Genomic DNA, 18,172 nt, shown 5'->3' with positions numbered 1-18,172 from the left:
GCAACTCGGCTCATGCACCCCTGGGTGCATATACTGATTTTTAGTGGTGAAACAGTAAGTTAAACTACATGGATATAAATATATAAACAAAGGATTTTTATGTATGTAAATAACTTGAGGGATTGAGATTGAAGGAATGGTTCCAGGTTGTTTCTTTAACGTAGTTCACTGTCGTGAATAAAGTACCGGCATGTTGATACATATGAATTCAGGTGGATCATAATTCTCAAGGAATATAAGTCTTGCAGTGTGTTGATGCGAGTGAGCCCAGAGTATGTTGATTGCAAAATTTGCTTTGGATGACCTGTATGAAGGCAAACTGTAAGAAGTCTTTTGCATGATAGTTTTAAACTAGACTGGGAATACATATTTCGACTCTAGCTAGGCTGTTGAGATATTTCATGCTTAATAAGATGCTGAGTATAGAAGTATTCACATACTTATTTCACTAGACTTGCTCAAGTCTCTTATGTTTGATAATCAGTGCTCTCTTTAATACTTTTTAGGTCACCTGAGTAAACTCGGGTGGCCTATTGCAATTGGTTGTCCATCGTGCGTTAACAATTGAACATTTTTAACTTCTTAATAACTACCAGTCCAATTCTTTTCAAATTTGGTTTGCAGCATAAGGGGGACACAAAATGTAAATTTCAGGTTTCCAGCACCCCTGGGGCCATAGGGACGGGGCAAAAACTGCCCAAAATTGACTAATTTTCAAAAATCTTTTTAAGAACCACGCACATGTAAGAAAAACTAAATGCATAGTGATGTAGAGCAGGAAAGCCTCTACCAAAATTGTAAATTTCATGATCCCCAGGGTTGGGTTCTGGCCCCAGGGCAGGGCCAAACTTGATATATAGTGTTTATGTGTAAAATACTTTAATAACATCTTCTTTTGTGCTATTTATACTAAATTGAAACTAAATGGATAGAGCAGGTAGTCTTTTACCAAAATTGTAAATTTGATGATCCCCAGAGTAGTGGTTCTGACCCCAGGGTGGGGCCAAACTTAGTATATATAGTGTAACGTGTCAAGGGGGTTCGTACCCAGTTGATTCCAGGATCTGGGGTTTTGAATTAATTCAACAAGTAAATAATTTTCCTCTGTAAAAATGATTGAACAAAATGATACAGTTTTCCTCTCTAAAGTGATTTAAATATATAACTACTGGTCTGCAAATATATACAAATAAGACCCTTCCCTTACTTAGGGGAAAATCACACTTGGTCCGCCTATATTACTACTTTATGAGTTTATACACCTCTAGATAGAGATATGCCTTATTCAGGCAGTAACAACTATCTAAGAGGTAAGCCCTAGCCGAATAAAGGTGGTCCAACTCCAGAAGCAGCAGTTACTGTGTTAATGCCTTATTCAGGACGGACAGTGAACTGCTAACCTCTGAAGCCTTACACCTTCCCTAACCGAGGAAGAATGACAAATAAATAGGCGAACCTCCAGGAGCTCAACCTCTAAAATGCTAGCCACTACTGTGGTCAGACTCCAAACAAATGGTCCTATATAACAAAGAAGTGTGGCAAGCCTCCAATATTAGGCAATCCACCTGACCAAACTAACTGTTATAATGCTTCTTCTTCCTCCGCTTGGCTTTAAAAAAACCTTACTGACTGGCTGCAGCTGTATATATACCCTCTGTGGGTCACATGATCAGCAACAGTTTCTAGATCACCCGCCGCTAGCTAATTGTGTATCAGCCATAGTTAAGTTTCTAGATCACCGTTTCTGTAGGCCTCTTGCAACATTGAAAAACATGAAATCATTACAATAGTATTTATGTGTAAGTTTGCTGATACTGTATAAAATCTAAATGCATACTTAGGAATTAAGCAGAAAAGGATGTACAAAAAGTGGTGAATTTCACAACCCAAGGTTATGACTATAGGATGAGTCCAATTGGTCATATCTTTTGATGTTTTAATACACCTATTATTTAAAACCTTTCATCAGTGTATGCACTTTTAAGGGCAGTGAAGTTTTAAGAACACATCTTGTTTTATACTGTTGCTGAACATTAGAATTTAGCTTAGATATTCAGAACAGGAATTTTTTTCTAGATTTCATAGCCCTAGGGAGTACTGATACTTTTTCACTAGTATCCAGGTGACCGATAAGGCCTGTGGGCCTCTTGTTAATAATGCCAAACATAGAGAGCAGATATTTAGACGAAATGATAAAGCAATAAAAACAACATAAGAGACTTGAGCGAGTATATTATTTCACCTCCAATAGCTGTAAGGTATTGAACTGCTGCGTTCAGTATGGAGCAGATTGGTTTCAAAGGAACAACACCCATTCCTGGACCGTGGATCAAGTGCTGTACAAGGATATTGATTTCTACTTGTACCTTAGATAATGTTGCATGACCTATATTCTCTAGATCAAATATACAAAAGGCCTTGTTGGTCAACCGAGTAAAAATTAAATGTATCGCTGGCCTTAAGGGCTATGAAATCTATAATAATTTTCGTTCTGCATATTTAAGATAAATTCTGATATTCAACAGCAATATAAAACAAGATTCTGTTCTTGTAAAAAACACAAATGCCCCCAAAAAGTGCGCATACTGACTTTACATTGTACGATGTATATGATATTTTGAAACTATATAACCTGTCTTGGAGTCAGAACCCAGGGGTCTCAGTTTCGATACAACCATTTCTGCTATTAACTAGTTTTTAGCTCACCTGAGCTGAAAGCTCAAGTGAGCTAGGGTGGGGTCATTTAAAAATCTTCTCAAGAACCACTAGGCCAGATTCAAGTTTGTTAAAATCATGGCCCCTGGGGGTAGGATAGGTCCACAGTAGGGGATCAATTTTACATGGGAATAGATAGGGAAAATCTTTCAAAATTTTCTCAAGAACCACTTGGCCAGAAAAGTTTAAATTTACATGAAAGCTTCCTGATAATAATAATGAAAATTCAAGTTTCTATAAATCATGGCCCCCGAGGGTAGGTTGGGGCCACAATGGGGGATCAAACTTGTACATATGAGTATATAAGGAAAATCTTTTCAAAAGCCACAAGGTCAGAAAAGTGGAAATTTACATGAAAGCTTCCTGACATAGAGTAGATCCAAAGAGGTATAGCGCACTTGGTATGCAATTTCGCCTACATAAATACCTTTTCCTTGAATATCATTTTTCACAAATATTCTGCTATACAATGTCAGTTTATACTTGTGTTTACCCAAATTACTTAATAAAGATATCGATATGTTGATAGTATATTTATTTGACAAGCATAAACATCACCGTGATTATATAGAGTATATAGTAGATGTATAACATAATGGGCATAAAAAATTGCAAACTGTTGCAAAAGCTAGGCCACCTTAAACCAGAAATAAAACACTGAAGTTGTTTCATCTGCTTATGACTGTATATAAGTCCGTTTGAGGAAATTTGGTTTAAGGTGGTCCTCTTGTTGAAAATGGATAAAATATGAAAAAACAGTTCTCAAAATTTACCTTGAGATTTAGCAGCCTGTCAAAAGTTAAACCTTTAAACTTACAAGCCTGGGTGGCCTAGTGGTTTAGGTGCTCGGTAATCTTACACTTAAACCATACATTCCCCGAGTGCAAGTCCAATATTTTTCCAATCTATTTTTTCTTTCTTTTGCTTTTCATTTTTTGGGGTCGTTTTTTTTAAGGGGGGGGGGGGTTAAATGTGATACATATATTATAACAAATATATTAGTCATTTTCATCATAACTTCTAATATTTGCAAGTTACGACTTAAAGAAAGGGAATTTATTCCGAGATCATTGTAGTTCCGCTTCTTTACACTAACATGTTCCTGTGTGCACAGGAATTTCAAACCGTAATGTGGCTGACAAAAAGCTAAACAAATACTACAAGAAAACACAAATGCACAGCATGTGATAAGTAAAAATAAGTCAAGGGAGGAAAAGAACTGTTATACAGTTTGATTTCTCAAAAACAAAAAAATAAATAAATAAATAAAAACTCATGTAGCAACTGTCATATGATATTTAGGCAAAGATAAACACTCGAATTATCAACCAAAGGCAAATGAACTGATGACATCTATTAAAGGCGCTGCAGTCATGTCAAGAACAGTGAGTTAAGTAATGCCATATGTAAAAGGGTTGTTGTGTACAATATGAATGCACAGGTCTATGAAAATATTGTACTGTTCATCATTCCAAATAGGGAAATGGTTTATTAAGTAAAGAACGACTCATATAAATGTCAGTAATGCTAAACTGCGGCAGTTATTTATCTTGGTTAACAAAACATCAAAAAAGTTGGCCTTATATTTAAATATAACACACCAGTCTATTATTGGAAACCGGTATTTTCCATTTAGATTTCTGAGTCGGCCGTATCGTCAGCAAATGCGCTATACCTCTTTGTGCAATTCATAGTCACTGGGGATAGGGTGGGACCACAATAGGGGATCAAATTGTTTTATGCTGATATATAGGAAAAAATATCTCTAAAACTATTTAAACTAGGGATTTTGTATATATACATTCTTTATGAAAAGACCTCGTGTGATGCAATGGTGTGCAATCTTGTGACCTTGACCTAGAAGTTCGACCTGCTTTTGATAAAAATCTGACCTATTCAATATCTCAACTATTTAAGATAGAGCTTTCATATTTTGTATATAGATTTCTCATGGCAAGGTCTTCATATCATACCATGATCAATGAACTTGTCACCTTGGTCTTATCCAGAACAGCAAGATCATATATTAGTCATATTGGTGTGCATTTATGTGTTATGTGAATTTATTTTCAGTGATGTGATCCTTTAGGTAAGAGACCAAAATTTTTTATGAGAAAAAAGATTGATTAAAAAAATCTTTTTAAAATCACAACACCTGAACAATGGCAGAGCCAAGGTAATTCAGGTGAACGATGTGGCCCATAAGCCTCTTGTTAAATAATATCAGCAAAATTAAAGAAGCCTTTCAAATGATAAAAGAAAAAGTGAAGATAACAAACAGTGATCAATCTCATAACTCTTATAAGAAATACAGAAAGTTGGGCAAACACGGATCTCTGGATATACCAGAGGTGGAATCAGATGCCTGGGAGGAGTAAGCATCTATGCACAATATTGAACTGGTCACGGTATCGTAGTGATTTAGGCCTTCACTTCTGAACCAGGAGGCCCGGATTCAATCCCAGCGCCACATTAAACCAAAGACGTTTTATCGTAACGGGTAGATGAGTGACTGTTTCTTCACTGAGTGTCTAGAGCTAGGTGAGGGTCAGGAGCTTTTCTTTTTGAAAATTATAACAGTATCCTAGATTTCTGAATACTTTTCCAGAAAGATGAAAACCATCAACTTCTATTTTTCTAAAATTTACAAGGTCAAATAAGGTCCTATGTGAGTTTTAGTTTACAAATTATGTTTCTATCGACATGGATTTGACCTCAACTAGTTAAGGCATGTGCATGAAAATTCATTTGGCATTAAACGGAGACATTTGTTGGGGTCTCTGTCCATCTGTCAGTCATACAACTAATGCCTTCATAGTTAAAGGGATATGGACACAATTTGAGCTGAAAATTTTCAAATCTCATCTCTCCATTTTTAATGTTTAGAATGCTTAGATTTCTAGTCACTGTCAGCAAAAATTTTAATGTCAGTTTTCGAGGTGCATGGGAGATACAGAGCTCTCAAATTCTTTTTTTTATGTGAACAAGGCTCGTGCCATGTTTTTATTTACAAAGGTACTAGTAAAAGTTCGTTTAAAGCAGATTTTTCAATTTACAAGTATTTATTATGAACATAATCAAATAATTTCTAGTGTTTAGCACATTTTGTTTTAAACATGCTATTCTCTATAAATCAATCTATATGTAAACAAAGATATGGCTCGAGCCTTATTTACATAACAAAGAATTTTGAGTGTTGTTACTCAAAAACCTAATCCGATACCTATATAATCTGATACCTTATAATCATTTGATGAGGTCTGTCTGTCCGTCTGTCAGTCATACAACTGAAGCCCTTTTTAGCTAAACCTGTCTAATCTGGCACCTTATAATTCATTTTAAAACTTTCACATTCAACCTTTATATTCATTTCCTCCATGAATTTTGTACTACAATCCAACAATCTGATCTGACACAAAATTTGTTTCCCAGTGTTAATCCTAGTAGGCAGGTTTCACTGTACCAAATAAAAGATAGGAATTTGTAACATGTGTATTCTTTGTGTGAGGATCATTTCCTGTTGATGTCATCATAGGTGACAAATCTTCCTCAAACCATTCTAATGGTTAATACATTTAAAGTAAAACACATGGCAAACCTCCAGGACCAGTGAAAAACAGTTAATTATAACCAAACTTCGTTATATAGTAAAGCATGGTTATAGCATACCTCCAGGGCCAGTGGAAAACAGTTTGTTACATGTATATACAGTAAGACATGATTATAGCAGTGGAGCCAGTGGAAAACAGTTTGTTATATACAGTAAGACATGATTATAGCAATCCTCCACGGCCAATGAAAAACCGTTCATTTTAACCGAACTTCATTATACAGTAAAACACGGTTATAGTATACCTCAAGGACCAGTAGAAAACAGTTTGTTATATACAGTAAGACATGATTATAGCAAACCTCCAGGGCCAGTGAAAAACGGTTTGTTGACTCCAAAGTGTGAATGCACTCCAAAGTGCGATGGTCACGCCAAAGTGTGATGGTCAGCGCCAAACCTGATGGTGTGACACGCCAAAGTGCAATGGTCCACACTCATGCGCCAAAGTGCGATGGTATGACACACCAAAGTCCGACGGCACACACTAATGCTCCAAAGTGCGATGGAGTGACACGCCGAAGTCTGTTGGTTTGTAATCGACAGTGTTTTGGTACAGACTGTACCAACCGTGTGTCATTTCATCAAAATATCAGTGCAAAATCCATGCACAAAAAAAGAAAGATACTGACATTGCATTTCTACAGTATTATTTTGAAAGACGTTAGGAATGAAGTCACAATGAGGCGACGTCACAAACGTTCCTGAACTCAGCACCATCAGACTTTGGCGTGACCATCGCACTTTGACGTCTATAACGTTAACAAACCATCGCACTTTGGCACAGACCATCGCACTTTGGAGTGACCATCGCACTTTAGAGTCTTACATATACAGTAAAACATGATTATAGCAAACCTCCAGGACCAGCAAAAAACCAGTTCATTATAACCAAACTTCATTGTACAGTAAATCACTGTTATAGCAAACCTCCAGGACCAGCAAAAAACCAGTTCATTATAACCAAACTTCATTGTACAGTAAATCACTGTTATAGCAAACCTCCAGGACCAGCAAAAAACCAGTTCATTATAACCAAACTTCATTGTACAGTAAATCACTGTTATAGCAAACCTCCAGGATCAGCAAAAAAACAGTTCATTATAACCAAACTTCATTATACAGTAAAACATGGTTATAGTGAACCTTCAGGGCCAGTGAAAAACAGTTCATAATAATCAAACTTGGTTATATCTAATAAACGTGAATTTGTTATAAGTGTGTTTGACTATCATTGCACTGCTCTTCAGAAAACATAAACACTGCTCCTTCATTTAAATATGTTTTAATATTGAAAATTTAAATACACTAACTACATCAACATTTCTATGTTCATGTAAGCTGAACATCAAACTAGAACTGTTAAAGCAACTTGCTGTGAAAATCATTTAAATAAGGAGAAAGTAAATTCAATTAGATATCAAGATTTCTTTTTTCTATTGCATAACAGGCACTGACAAGGATTGTCAATCTTATTCAGCAAGTCCGTGACAGTACAATAAATATATCAGTACAAGTCTATAACAGTACAATAATAATATCAGAACATTATCATTTAATACAGTTGATACAATAGAATAGATAAATGTATATCAGTTACAATGCAAAGGATTTTTTTAAGTAGGACAGTGTTAATAAGTACTCAAACTTTCAATTTGTTCATTTCTTTAATATTCTTTGTCTTCGGAATGCATCCGTCCCTAATACCAAACAGTGTAAATAAACTAGTGATACATAAAAAAAATGTGGACAGAGTTTGCTCAGAAATAGACAAAGGTCTCTCAAAGTGCAAATCACATAAAAATCATTACACAAAACTGAATTATTTGTGGTTGGACCGTGTTCTTGATTACTTAACAGAAATAAACATAGCGTCATTGTGCCACAACTATCTGATTACTGGAAAGTCATAAATATTTGTAGTCAATCAATACACTATAGCTGTCAGATCTCGTGAGGGGCAGGCTGTCTGACCTCGTGAGGGGGAGGGGCTGGATGTCAGACATCGGGAGGGGCGTGGAGCTTGGTCCACTCCGCCGCCGTCTTTGTAAATTGTTCCTGGTCACTAATGTAAATGTTGGCCACTTCCTGAGAGGCGGGCTTCTCCGGGTTCGGATGCAATAAGAGGGAACAAATAGCCATTAAAACTGAAAGGAGATTGCAATAATAAATAGCAAGGCACACAGATGTCAAATAGATCACACCAAGGGAAGTAACTCTTACCAATGATAAAATGCAATCTAACAAAATTAATACAAATTAATTAATGCAATAAAACTCACTATAACCAATGGTGTAAGATGGCTTCCACTCATCTTGCAAAAAGTCGACACAGATTTTACCATCGGGCTCCACATTGGGATGGAAAACTTTTGTTAGGAAAAATATCTGCAACATACATGCAAGACATCGTGGTTTATACTGTATGTCAGGTTTAGGTTCACTAATGTGAATTATTGATCCAGATGTTCATGAATTACCTAATCTAGTTTTATAATTCTGACTGCAAGTGAAGTTACATAGATAATAAACCTGTGTGCATATATTTGTTGTTATCTACAAAATTGATTATACATGTACTTTTAGCTGTGAATTATGATATCACAAATTCCTTAATTTTCCAATTTTTTTTCTTTGAAAAAACAAAATGTCACTATTTTTTCCAATCAAAATTATTTGTTTGGGTGGTGAAGTATTTTGTAAATAGAACTAATTAAAAGATTATTCTAATTATAGATTTTGTGATAAATATTTCAAAAGAGAAATCATTCTTGGGAAAATATAACTTTTATTTTTAGACTATTTCAACATAGAAATTACTGAATTTCAGATTAAATAACTTTACAGTTTCATAGCCAGAAATGGCCACCACTGGACCCAGCTCTTCAGGGAGTGGGCATTTCCTTGTAACCCATCTGATTTGTGCATGTAACAGCTAGGTTTTCAAATTTAAAATTCAATTTTTGGGATTTACTGAAAATGACCTGAATGAATAATCATACCTTTGGTGGTCGAAACGGATAGTCGGCGGTGAAGTCGATTCTTAACCAGAATCTCCCTCCCTTGTATGGACTTTCCTCCTGAAATAATGGGAACAGTCTCATTCAGCAGTTATAGAGGGGAGGTTATTCAATTTCACCGAAAGTTTAAAAAGTAAAATTAACAAACTTACTGGACCAGGGATGGAAGCCTCCCAGTGAAGCACTGGAATAAATACAAGTCCATTATTAGAGGGTAATTAAGCTTTAGGGTAATTAATTAAATTAGAGGGTAACTGATAAAGACTACACAAAACAAGATGTGTTTGTGAAACACAAATGCCCCCGATAATGGCCAGTTCCAAAGATGGACAAGGTCACAAGGGCAAATATCTTGGTACCAGTAGAAAGATCTTGTCAAAAGAAATGCTCATGTATAATATGAAAGCTCTAATATTTACCATTTAGAAGTTATGACCAATGTAAAAAAAATTAAAAGAAAGTTAAATGCCAAGGTCAAAAGGTTTAATACCAATGGAAAGGTCTTGTCACAAGGAACACTCATGTGAAATATCAAAGCTCTATCACTTATTGTTCAAAAGTTATTAGCAAGGTTAAAGTTTTCAAAAAGTAGGCCAAACTCCAAGGTCAAGGTCACAGGGTCAAAAATGTTGGTACCCATGGAAAGGTCTTGTCACAAGGAATACTCATGTGAAATATCAAAGCTCTATCACTTATTGTTCAAAAGTTATTAGCAAGGTTAAAGTTTTCAAAAAGTAGGTCATACTCCAAGGTCAAGGGTCAAAAATGTTGGTACCCACGGAAAGGTCTTGTCACATGGAACACTCATGTGAAATATCAAAGCTCTATCACTTACTGTTCAAAAGTTATTAGCAAGGTTAAAGTTTTCAAAAAGTAGATCAAACTCCAAGGTCAAGGTCACGGGGTCAAAAATGTTGGTACCCACAGAAAGGTCTTGTCACAAGGAACACTCATGTGAAATATCAAAGCTCTATCACTTACTGTTCAAAAGTTATTAGCAAGGTTATAGTTTTCAAAAAGTAGGTCAAACTCCAAGGTCAAGGTCACGGGGTCAAAAATGTTGGTACCCACAGAAAGGTCTTGTCACAAGGAATACTCATGTAAAATATCAAAGCTCTATCATTTATTGTTCAAAAGTTATTAGCAAGGTTAAAGTTTCAGACAGAATTACAGACAGGTCAAAAACAATATGCCTTCCCCCCCCCCCCCCCCCCCCCCCCCCCGATTTTCGAGGCATAAAAATCACTAAATTGAATACAAATTGTTAACAAAGTCAATCTGTATTGTAAACATGTACATGGCTTGAGCAAATAACATGAACTTAGATCTGTCAAAGCACTTTCATAAAATCGCGCTGACAAATTTCTCACTAAAGAAGAGGAATAATAAGAAGAAAATAAGAATAAGAAACAGAGCAAAAACAATATGTCCCCAACACTATGTGTTCGGGGACATAATTTAAAACACTAACAATTCAAGCTATTATAATAAAAATACAGAGAAGTTTCACAATATCAGTTAGGGCTGATTAGATAGACTTTCAACCCAAGGGTGGTTACTTCAGATCTTGGCATGGCCTCAGTCTTTATATTAATGTCCTTTGAGAACTGAGGTTTTTTGTCTCCCATATCTGAGTCCATCGGCTTTTAAGCAAGGAAAGTTAACTAAAGTGAATTACTGTTCAATCTATGAGAAGTGTCTGTGATGTGTGTATACTGTAGATTTCTAAATCTACGGGGAGTGTATGTGATGTGTGTAGATTTATAAATCTAGGGGGGAGTATCTAAATGTCTGTATACTGTAGATTTCTAAATCTAGGGGGAGTGTCTAGCTGTGATGTGTGTGTATACCGTAGATTTCTAAATCTAGGGGGGGGGGGGGGTAGTGTCTGTGATGTCTGTATACTGTATATTTCTAAATATATAGGGAGTGTATGTAATATCTGTAGATTTCTAAATTTATGGGGAGTGTTTGTGATGTGTATAGATTTCTAAATCTTGGGGGAGTGTCTGTGATGTGTGTAGATTTCTAAATCTAGGGAGAGTGTCTGTGATGTGTGTAGATTTCTAAATCTAGGGGGAGTGTCTGTGATGTGTGTGTATACTGTAAATTTCTAAATCTAGGGGTGGGGGAGTGTCTGTGATGTGTATAGATTTCTAAATCTTGGGGGAGTGTCTGTGTTGCGTGTAGATTTCTAAATCTAGGGGGAGTGTCTGTGATGTGTGTAGATTTCCAAATCTACATTGAGTGTCTGTGATGTGTGTGTATACTGTAGATTTCTAAATCTAGGGAGGGGAGTGTCTGTGATGTGTATAGATTTCTAAATCTAGGGGGGAGTGTCTGTGATGTGTATAGATTTCTAAATCTTGGGGGAGTGTCTGTGATGCGCGTATACTGTAGATTTCTAAATCTCGAGGGGAGTGTATGTGAAGTGTGTAGATTTCTAAATCTAGGGGGGAGTATCTAAATGTCTGTATACTGTAGATTTCTAAATCTTGGGGGAGTGTCTGTGATGTGTGTAGACTTCTAAATCTAGGGGGAGTGTCTGTGATGTGTGTGTATACTGTAGATTTCTAAATTTAGGGGGTGGGGGTGTATGTGATGTGTGTAGATTTCTAAATCTAGGGGGGAGTGTCTGTGATGTGTATATATTTCTAAATCTTGGGGGAGTGTCTGTGATGTGTGTAGATTTCTAAATCTAGGGGGGAGTGTCTATGATGTGTGTGAATACTGTAGATTTCTAAATCTAGGGGGAGTGTCTGTGATGTGTGTAGATTTCTAAATCTTGGGGGAGTGTCTGTGATGTGTATAGGTTTTTAAATCTTGGGTGAGTGTCTGTGATGCGTGTATACTGTAGATTTCTAAATATAGAGGGGAGTGTATGTGATGTGTATAGATTTCTAAATCTAGGGGGGGGGGGGGGTGTCTGTGAATGTCTGTATACTGTAGATTTCTAAATCTTGGGGGAGTGTCTGTGATGTGTGTAGACTTCTAAATCTAGGGGGGAGTGTCTGTGATGTGTATAGATTTCTAAATCTTGGGGGAGTGTCTGTGATGTGTGTAGACTTCTAAATCTAGGGGGAGTGTCTGTGATGTGTGTGTATACTGTAGATTTCTAAATTTAGGGGGTGGGGGTGTATGTGATGTGTGTAGATTTCTAAATCTCGAGGGGAGTGTATGTGATGTGTGTAGATTTCTAAATCTAGGGGGAGTGTCTGTGATGTGTGTGTATACTGTAGATTTCTAACTTTAGGGGGTGGGGGTGTATGTGATGTGTGTAGATTTCTAAATCTAGGGGGAGTGTCTGTGATGTGTGTAGATTTCTAAATCTTGGGGGAGTGTCTGTGATGTGTGTAGATTTCTAAATCTTGGGGGAGTGTCTGTGATGTGTATAGGTTTTTAAATCTTGGGGGAGTGTCTGTGATGTGTGTGTATACTGTAGATTTCTAAATATAGAGGGGAGTGTATGTGATGTGTATAGATTTCTAAATCTAGGGGGGAGTGTCTGTGATGTGTGTGTATACTGTAGATTTCTAAATCTAGGGGGAGTGTCTGTGATGTGTGTAGATTTCTAAATCTTGGGGAGTGTCTGTGATGTGTATAGGTTTTAAATCTGTGAATGTCTGTATACTGTAGATTTGTAAATCTAGGGGGAGTGTCTGTGGTGTGTATAGATTTCTAAATCTAGGGGGATTGTCTGTGATATCTGTAGATTTCTAAATCTAGGGGGAGTGTCTGTGATGTCTGTTTTTGATCCTGTAGATTTCTAACTCAAGGGAGCATGTCTGTGAATGTATGTTTTTCAAATCTGTAGATTTTTAAATCTACAGAAAGTTTCTGTGAATGGCACAGGTGCTTAGGTCATAATATATGAATACACATCTAACCTTATACATATGTAAATTTACATAAGTATAAGGTTAGATGTGTATTAATATATTATGACCCAAGCACCTGTGGTGAATAGCTGTTTTTCTGTAGATTCCTCAGTTTCTCTATGAGAGTAATTCTAATATTACTCATACTAATTCCATGAGAAGACTTTCTTGCAATATCAAAATTCTTGTATTTATTTATAATTGACCAAATATCTAATAACAAGCACACCAGCTTTATAACTGTTGCCATCTACTGGTTGACAGGAAATGTTAACCTGGAGAAAAACACTGCAATATGCCAGTTTCATTATATGTCCAAGTTATTTTCCTTTGGAGAACTCGATCTCATACATATTAAGGTGTGAAACAGCTTATAATTGTTTACATACGGGAGTGGGACAAATATTCATCACTGCATAAGTGAATCTGCTCAGTAAGATTCTCATACGTAGTTTCATCACTCGAATTTGACTGATACACAAACTAAGTAAATTGTGAGTATTGAGGGAGTACTTTTAAAAATACATGGAATTCATGTTATTTCGTTGCTCGTGTATGTATCATTTTAGGATATTACTTGCAAATATGACATTGTTTTTATTGTAGTATAGGAGAGAGGAGAAAATCTTTGGCTGGACTGGGAATCGAACCCGGGACCCCTGCATTACTAGTCAGGTGCTTTAACCACTGAGCTATCCAAGCCGATATCCACGGTCCGTATAGCCCTAATTACTATATTCCTTCTTCCTTAAGATCAATTATAATTTTTTTTTATAATTGTCTTTCAATATCAACCCAGGTTCATTTCGCCCCTGGCAGGACAACCTGCAAGACCAGGGGTGATCACGGCACCAAATGTAGTATAGGAGAGAGAAGAAAATCTTTGGCTGGACCGGGAATCGAACCCGGGGCCCCTGCATTACTATACGGACCGTGGATATCGGCCTGGATAGCTCAGTGGTTAGAGCACCTGACTAGTAATGCAGGGGTCCTGGGTTCGATTCCCGGTCCAGCCAAAGATTTTCTCCTCTCTCCTTTAAATACTACATTATGATTCCACTTTAGTAAAACATTTCTTTCAATAGTATTTTGTATTTCTTACATTTACATAATTAAAGAGAAACCGCTTTTAATATATTTTATCTTCTAGCTTCCTCACTGACTGTAGGTCCACTGTGTTCCACTTTAACATTCAAAGTTCCACTAAACGCACCTCTTACACAGAAGTTCTCTCATCTTGAAACTGGCATATTTTTAAAATTGTTGCCTTTGTTTTGATTGTTATTGGCATACAACATATATTTATATTGGGGAATTTTAAGGGGCCATCTGTAAATCAAATTCTGGTATGATTGAAATTGAGTGTTCATCACATGATTGCACAGCCAAAATTCTCATTGACCTACAACTTTAGAAGAAAGAAATATAAGAGTAGTACATGTGTACTGTGCTTTGAAACAAATGTTCAATATAGATTTGAAATGGATAAATTTATCATGGTGTACATCCAAAATGGTAATAAATTACTAATATTTTCCATTCACCAAATGAGAAATATTGACACTGTTGTTTTATATTGATAAAGTTAAATGCATGCAAATTTATAGTGCTCTCTTTATAAGCTCTAATTAATGATAGAAGGTACGTATTAAACACACCAGTGTAATATCTGTAACCATGGTAACTGGAGGGAAAGGATGTGTCAGATCATACTGAGATTATTCCGCCTTGACACTGGTTACAGTATAGTATTTGAAATGGCCATTGGTAGTTCAAACAGACACAGTCACTGGCTACCTGTACTTTCTGTATATGTCACTCCAGGTAAATATAAGTAATCAGAAACCCGTGTCTGCATGTATTGTAGCCTGCCATGAGTATCTAACAGTGGAGCAGTAGTATATTGGCTTTCATACAAATAAGGAATAATTGCGTATCTCTATAAAGCTGAGTGGAGTGTGGGAATCTTTGAATTTGTGGTTACAAGTTCAACACCGGGCGCAGGAGAGCTGAGCCTATATTAGTCAGCCACAACATAGATTGATGCGTTTATGGATCAATACTCTGTCTGAGGTAGAATATCAATACTTACTATCGTCTTCTAGAGGGCCTGCAGTGAATCCACAATCCTCTGGTATCTCCTGGTACAACTTCTCCAATTGCTGCAATTTATTTATAGATCATGCATCATTTAAGCATGCATGTAATACATTTATATGTAAATGTACTGAAAACAAATACAATAGTAATAAAAATGAAATACATAAATAGCATGCATATAAGAAAAAGAAGAGTACATTTTCCTTTTTCTATATATCTAATTACATACCTTTGCTATCAATTTTAATGCCATGTTGACAGTATTTTGAAATACACTTCTACAGTATTTAGGATTTACAATCCGTTCTATTGTGTCGTATTAAATATCATGAAACGAAACCATTAAAAGTTCACAAACAGTTCAGTTACACATTAGCGTTCGAACAATAAGTACAGGGTACCAGTACAGGATGCATTGACAGGTAATGTCCATTAAAATTACTTTTCATCCTAAATTATCCAGGGACTACAAATACACCGTCCACAAAAGTGTTGGCTAATCAACGAAAAATAGATAATGAGTAGGTTTTGTCATTTCGATAATTGAACAATAATCGATTCAAATTTATATAAAACCTTTTATAAATCCTGTATATTTTCATCTCTGTTATCGTTATATCTCGTTTTATAAATTTCAAACAGAAAAATGATTGTAAGTATTGTACGGTGATTAGTCTTCACCTCTCCAACCTTCGCAATGGAGGTGGTAAATCGACTTGTTACGGAGTCTCTCTCAGATTATTTGAAGAATCTTCCAGTTCCAAAGTCGTTGTTCGGGTTTGCAAGACTATCTGGTATGGCTTCATTTATTGCAAATGCATTCTGTATTAATGTTAAAGGAAGACATTAGTTGCATATGTAAAAGTAGTGAATTCGCATACATACATGGACGCGAAGGTCTGCGTGCATGTGCACATGCTCACTAGTCTTGACAACCCCATTTGCAGCATTTTTTAGCATATGGAATATAAACATTGGTCGTACTGAATTTTATGAAAAGATCTAGTTTTATTAACATTTCTACCATAAGGGTGTAAAAGTCATTAATCAGGACGCAGCAGACTAGAGGCCCCGTTATATAATTCATAGCGTGACCCCTCTCTCTCTCTCTCTCTCTCTCTCTCTCTCTCTCTGATCCTCCGCGCGAACATCCATCAAAACGTTTTCAGCATAATCTTACGGATTCATTTTTTTAAAGATTGCAATATTATATACTCTTGAATAAATTATTTAGAAGAGTATGTCTATACCTTCATTCTGGTTGGTCTTTTCAATTAAAAAAAAATGAGTTGTCAGTTAGGCTACACACCTTGCCCATTAGCGGTGTGAGTCGAGGCCTTGCTTATCAGTGCATATCTAGAAGTGACAAAGTATAAATTAAAGCGAGCAGTAATTACAGGTGTATGTGCAGCTCTGAATAATTTCTTCAGCAGTTTATAAGATGTGCATAGTTCTGGACTGCCCCCAGAAATTGCCGAAATGCCCCTCTAAATCAATTTTTAAAGTTACATATTGAAAGATTAACATGATTAAGGTTGATTGTGTAAGATTCTGCCTCTGAAAAAGTTATTTGTTTATTAGATAACTTGGATATGTACTGTCATTCCTAGTTTCACAATGGTGCTGAACAGTTTCTTTAATTTCAAGATTTGGGAAAACACAATGTTTGAAAAAGTTTTAAAAAAAATTGTTTGTTAATGTTGATGTTTAAACTATAAAAGAGATTATACAGAGAAAATGTTATTAGGGACTAGGAAGGGGGAGCCCGGGGTTATTGTAGTGTTAAAAGTGTCAGCTTTATCCTGTTTCTCTAGCACAAATGTGCAATCACTGGCTTCCTCTTCAAATCTAAATGGATGTTATAACCTAGTGTTGTGGATGATGCTTTCAGAAAATTTCATGTAAAAATTTTGAAAGGCGGAAATGTTTTACCATCACAGCAACTTCGCTAGCCAAGAGTGACGATACATAGTGCTCCTCTTTCACCGTGTATCTACTGAAAGAGGAACACCGTGTATCGTCACCCTTGGCTAGCAAAGTTGCTGTGATGGTAAAACATTTCCTCCTTTTGTTGTAGGTCAAGGTCATTGGTTAAAGATAATGACTTCTATACAATAAAAGTGAAAATAATGGGTCACTCAAAATAAAACCGTCTTCGAAATTAGCCAGTAAAATTTGACTTGAGACTTTTGCCTGTGTTTCTCATTACACCAGTAATTGACTATTTAAAATGGTGACATGATAATCAAAATCAATAACAGAGAGAGACCTGTATCATGCATGAAAGAAATTAGCATGAAAATTAGAAACAAAAAATACTCTATGTTTAATTTGGGTTGGTAAATTTCTTTTCTACATCTTGTTATTGTTTCTTTCACAGTCACAGAATGGGCGTCACTAGTGCCATTTGTAGGGGCAGTGTCACTGATTGTGTACATGAGTGTGCAGACATTCAAACCTAAACCACCCCCTCAGAAAACACCAGTCAATCTGAAAATACAGAAGGAGACAGCCAAAGTGGTTAATATGGTTGATATAGAAGACCTTGGTGAGAAAGTTTCCTACTGCAGATGTTGGCGATCCAAGAAGGTAAGATTTTGAGACTGTAAAAGTGACTATTTATGCTTTAGGTACACATTTTTCATGTCCAACATTAAGCGTGGGTGGGGGGGGGGGAGCAGTAACTGAATATAATAATATATCAAATATTTATAACTATTCATGTTGAAATTTATGCACTTAATTATTACATGACCGCATAATTAGTGTAAATTTCCCCCATGCTTAAATAACCATAGGGAGAGAAGGTTCCCTATTATCATGTTACATAATTATGTAAATAATAATTAGGA

At 36.1% G+C, this 18,172-nt stretch overlaps 2 protein-coding genes across 2 annotated transcripts in view; one reads left to right on the top strand and one right to left on the bottom strand.

Moving 5' to 3' along the window:
* Positions 1-7,591: 7,591 nt before the first annotated feature.
* On the bottom strand, positions 7,592-15,825 carry LOC125670782 (ubiquitin-conjugating enzyme E2 2-like). The gene is made up of 6 exons (XM_048906150.2): positions 15,550-15,825; positions 15,313-15,382; positions 9,495-9,526; positions 9,325-9,402; positions 8,605-8,710; positions 7,592-8,469 (listed from the first exon to the last, which is right to left on the bottom strand). The coding sequence occupies exons 1-6, from the start codon at positions 15,571-15,573 to the stop codon at positions 8,321-8,323; spliced, it is 459 nt and encodes a 152-aa protein (XP_048762107.1). The 5' UTR covers positions 15,574-15,825; the 3' UTR covers positions 7,592-8,320.
* Positions 15,826-15,991: 166 nt separating this feature from the next.
* Positions 15,992-18,172, top strand: part of LOC125670783 (CDGSH iron-sulfur domain-containing protein 2 homolog A-like) — a 5,567-nt gene continuing 3,386 nt past the window's right edge. Inside the window, exons 1-2 of the mRNA XM_048906151.2 lie at positions 15,992-16,114; positions 17,701-17,909. Coding sequence (XP_048762108.1) covers positions 16,018-16,114; positions 17,701-17,909 — 306 coding nt within the window. The 5' untranslated portion in view covers positions 15,992-16,017. The remainder of the gene's footprint in view (positions 16,115-17,700; positions 17,910-18,172) is intronic.

The sequence above is a fragment of the Ostrea edulis genome, chromosome 4, assembly GCF_947568905.1.
Source record: "Ostrea edulis chromosome 4, xbOstEdul1.1, whole genome shotgun sequence".
In the NCBI taxonomy this organism is placed as follows: Eukaryota; Metazoa; Mollusca; class Bivalvia; order Ostreida; family Ostreidae; genus Ostrea; species Ostrea edulis.
This window is presented reverse-complemented; position numbering and strand designations above follow the sequence as displayed.

Coding starts and splice junctions, on each gene's coding strand:
- LOC125670782 (XM_048906150.2), bottom strand. CDS start 15,573: ATGGCATTAAAATTGATAGCAAAG. Junction 15,383..15,549: donor CATTAAAATTGATAGCAAAG/GTATGTAATTAG, acceptor AATAAATTGCAG/CAATTGGAGAAGTTGTACCA. Junction 9,403..9,494: donor AGGCTTCCATCCCTGGTCCA/GTAAGTTTGTTA, acceptor CCATTATTTCAG/GAGGAAAGTCCATACAAGGG.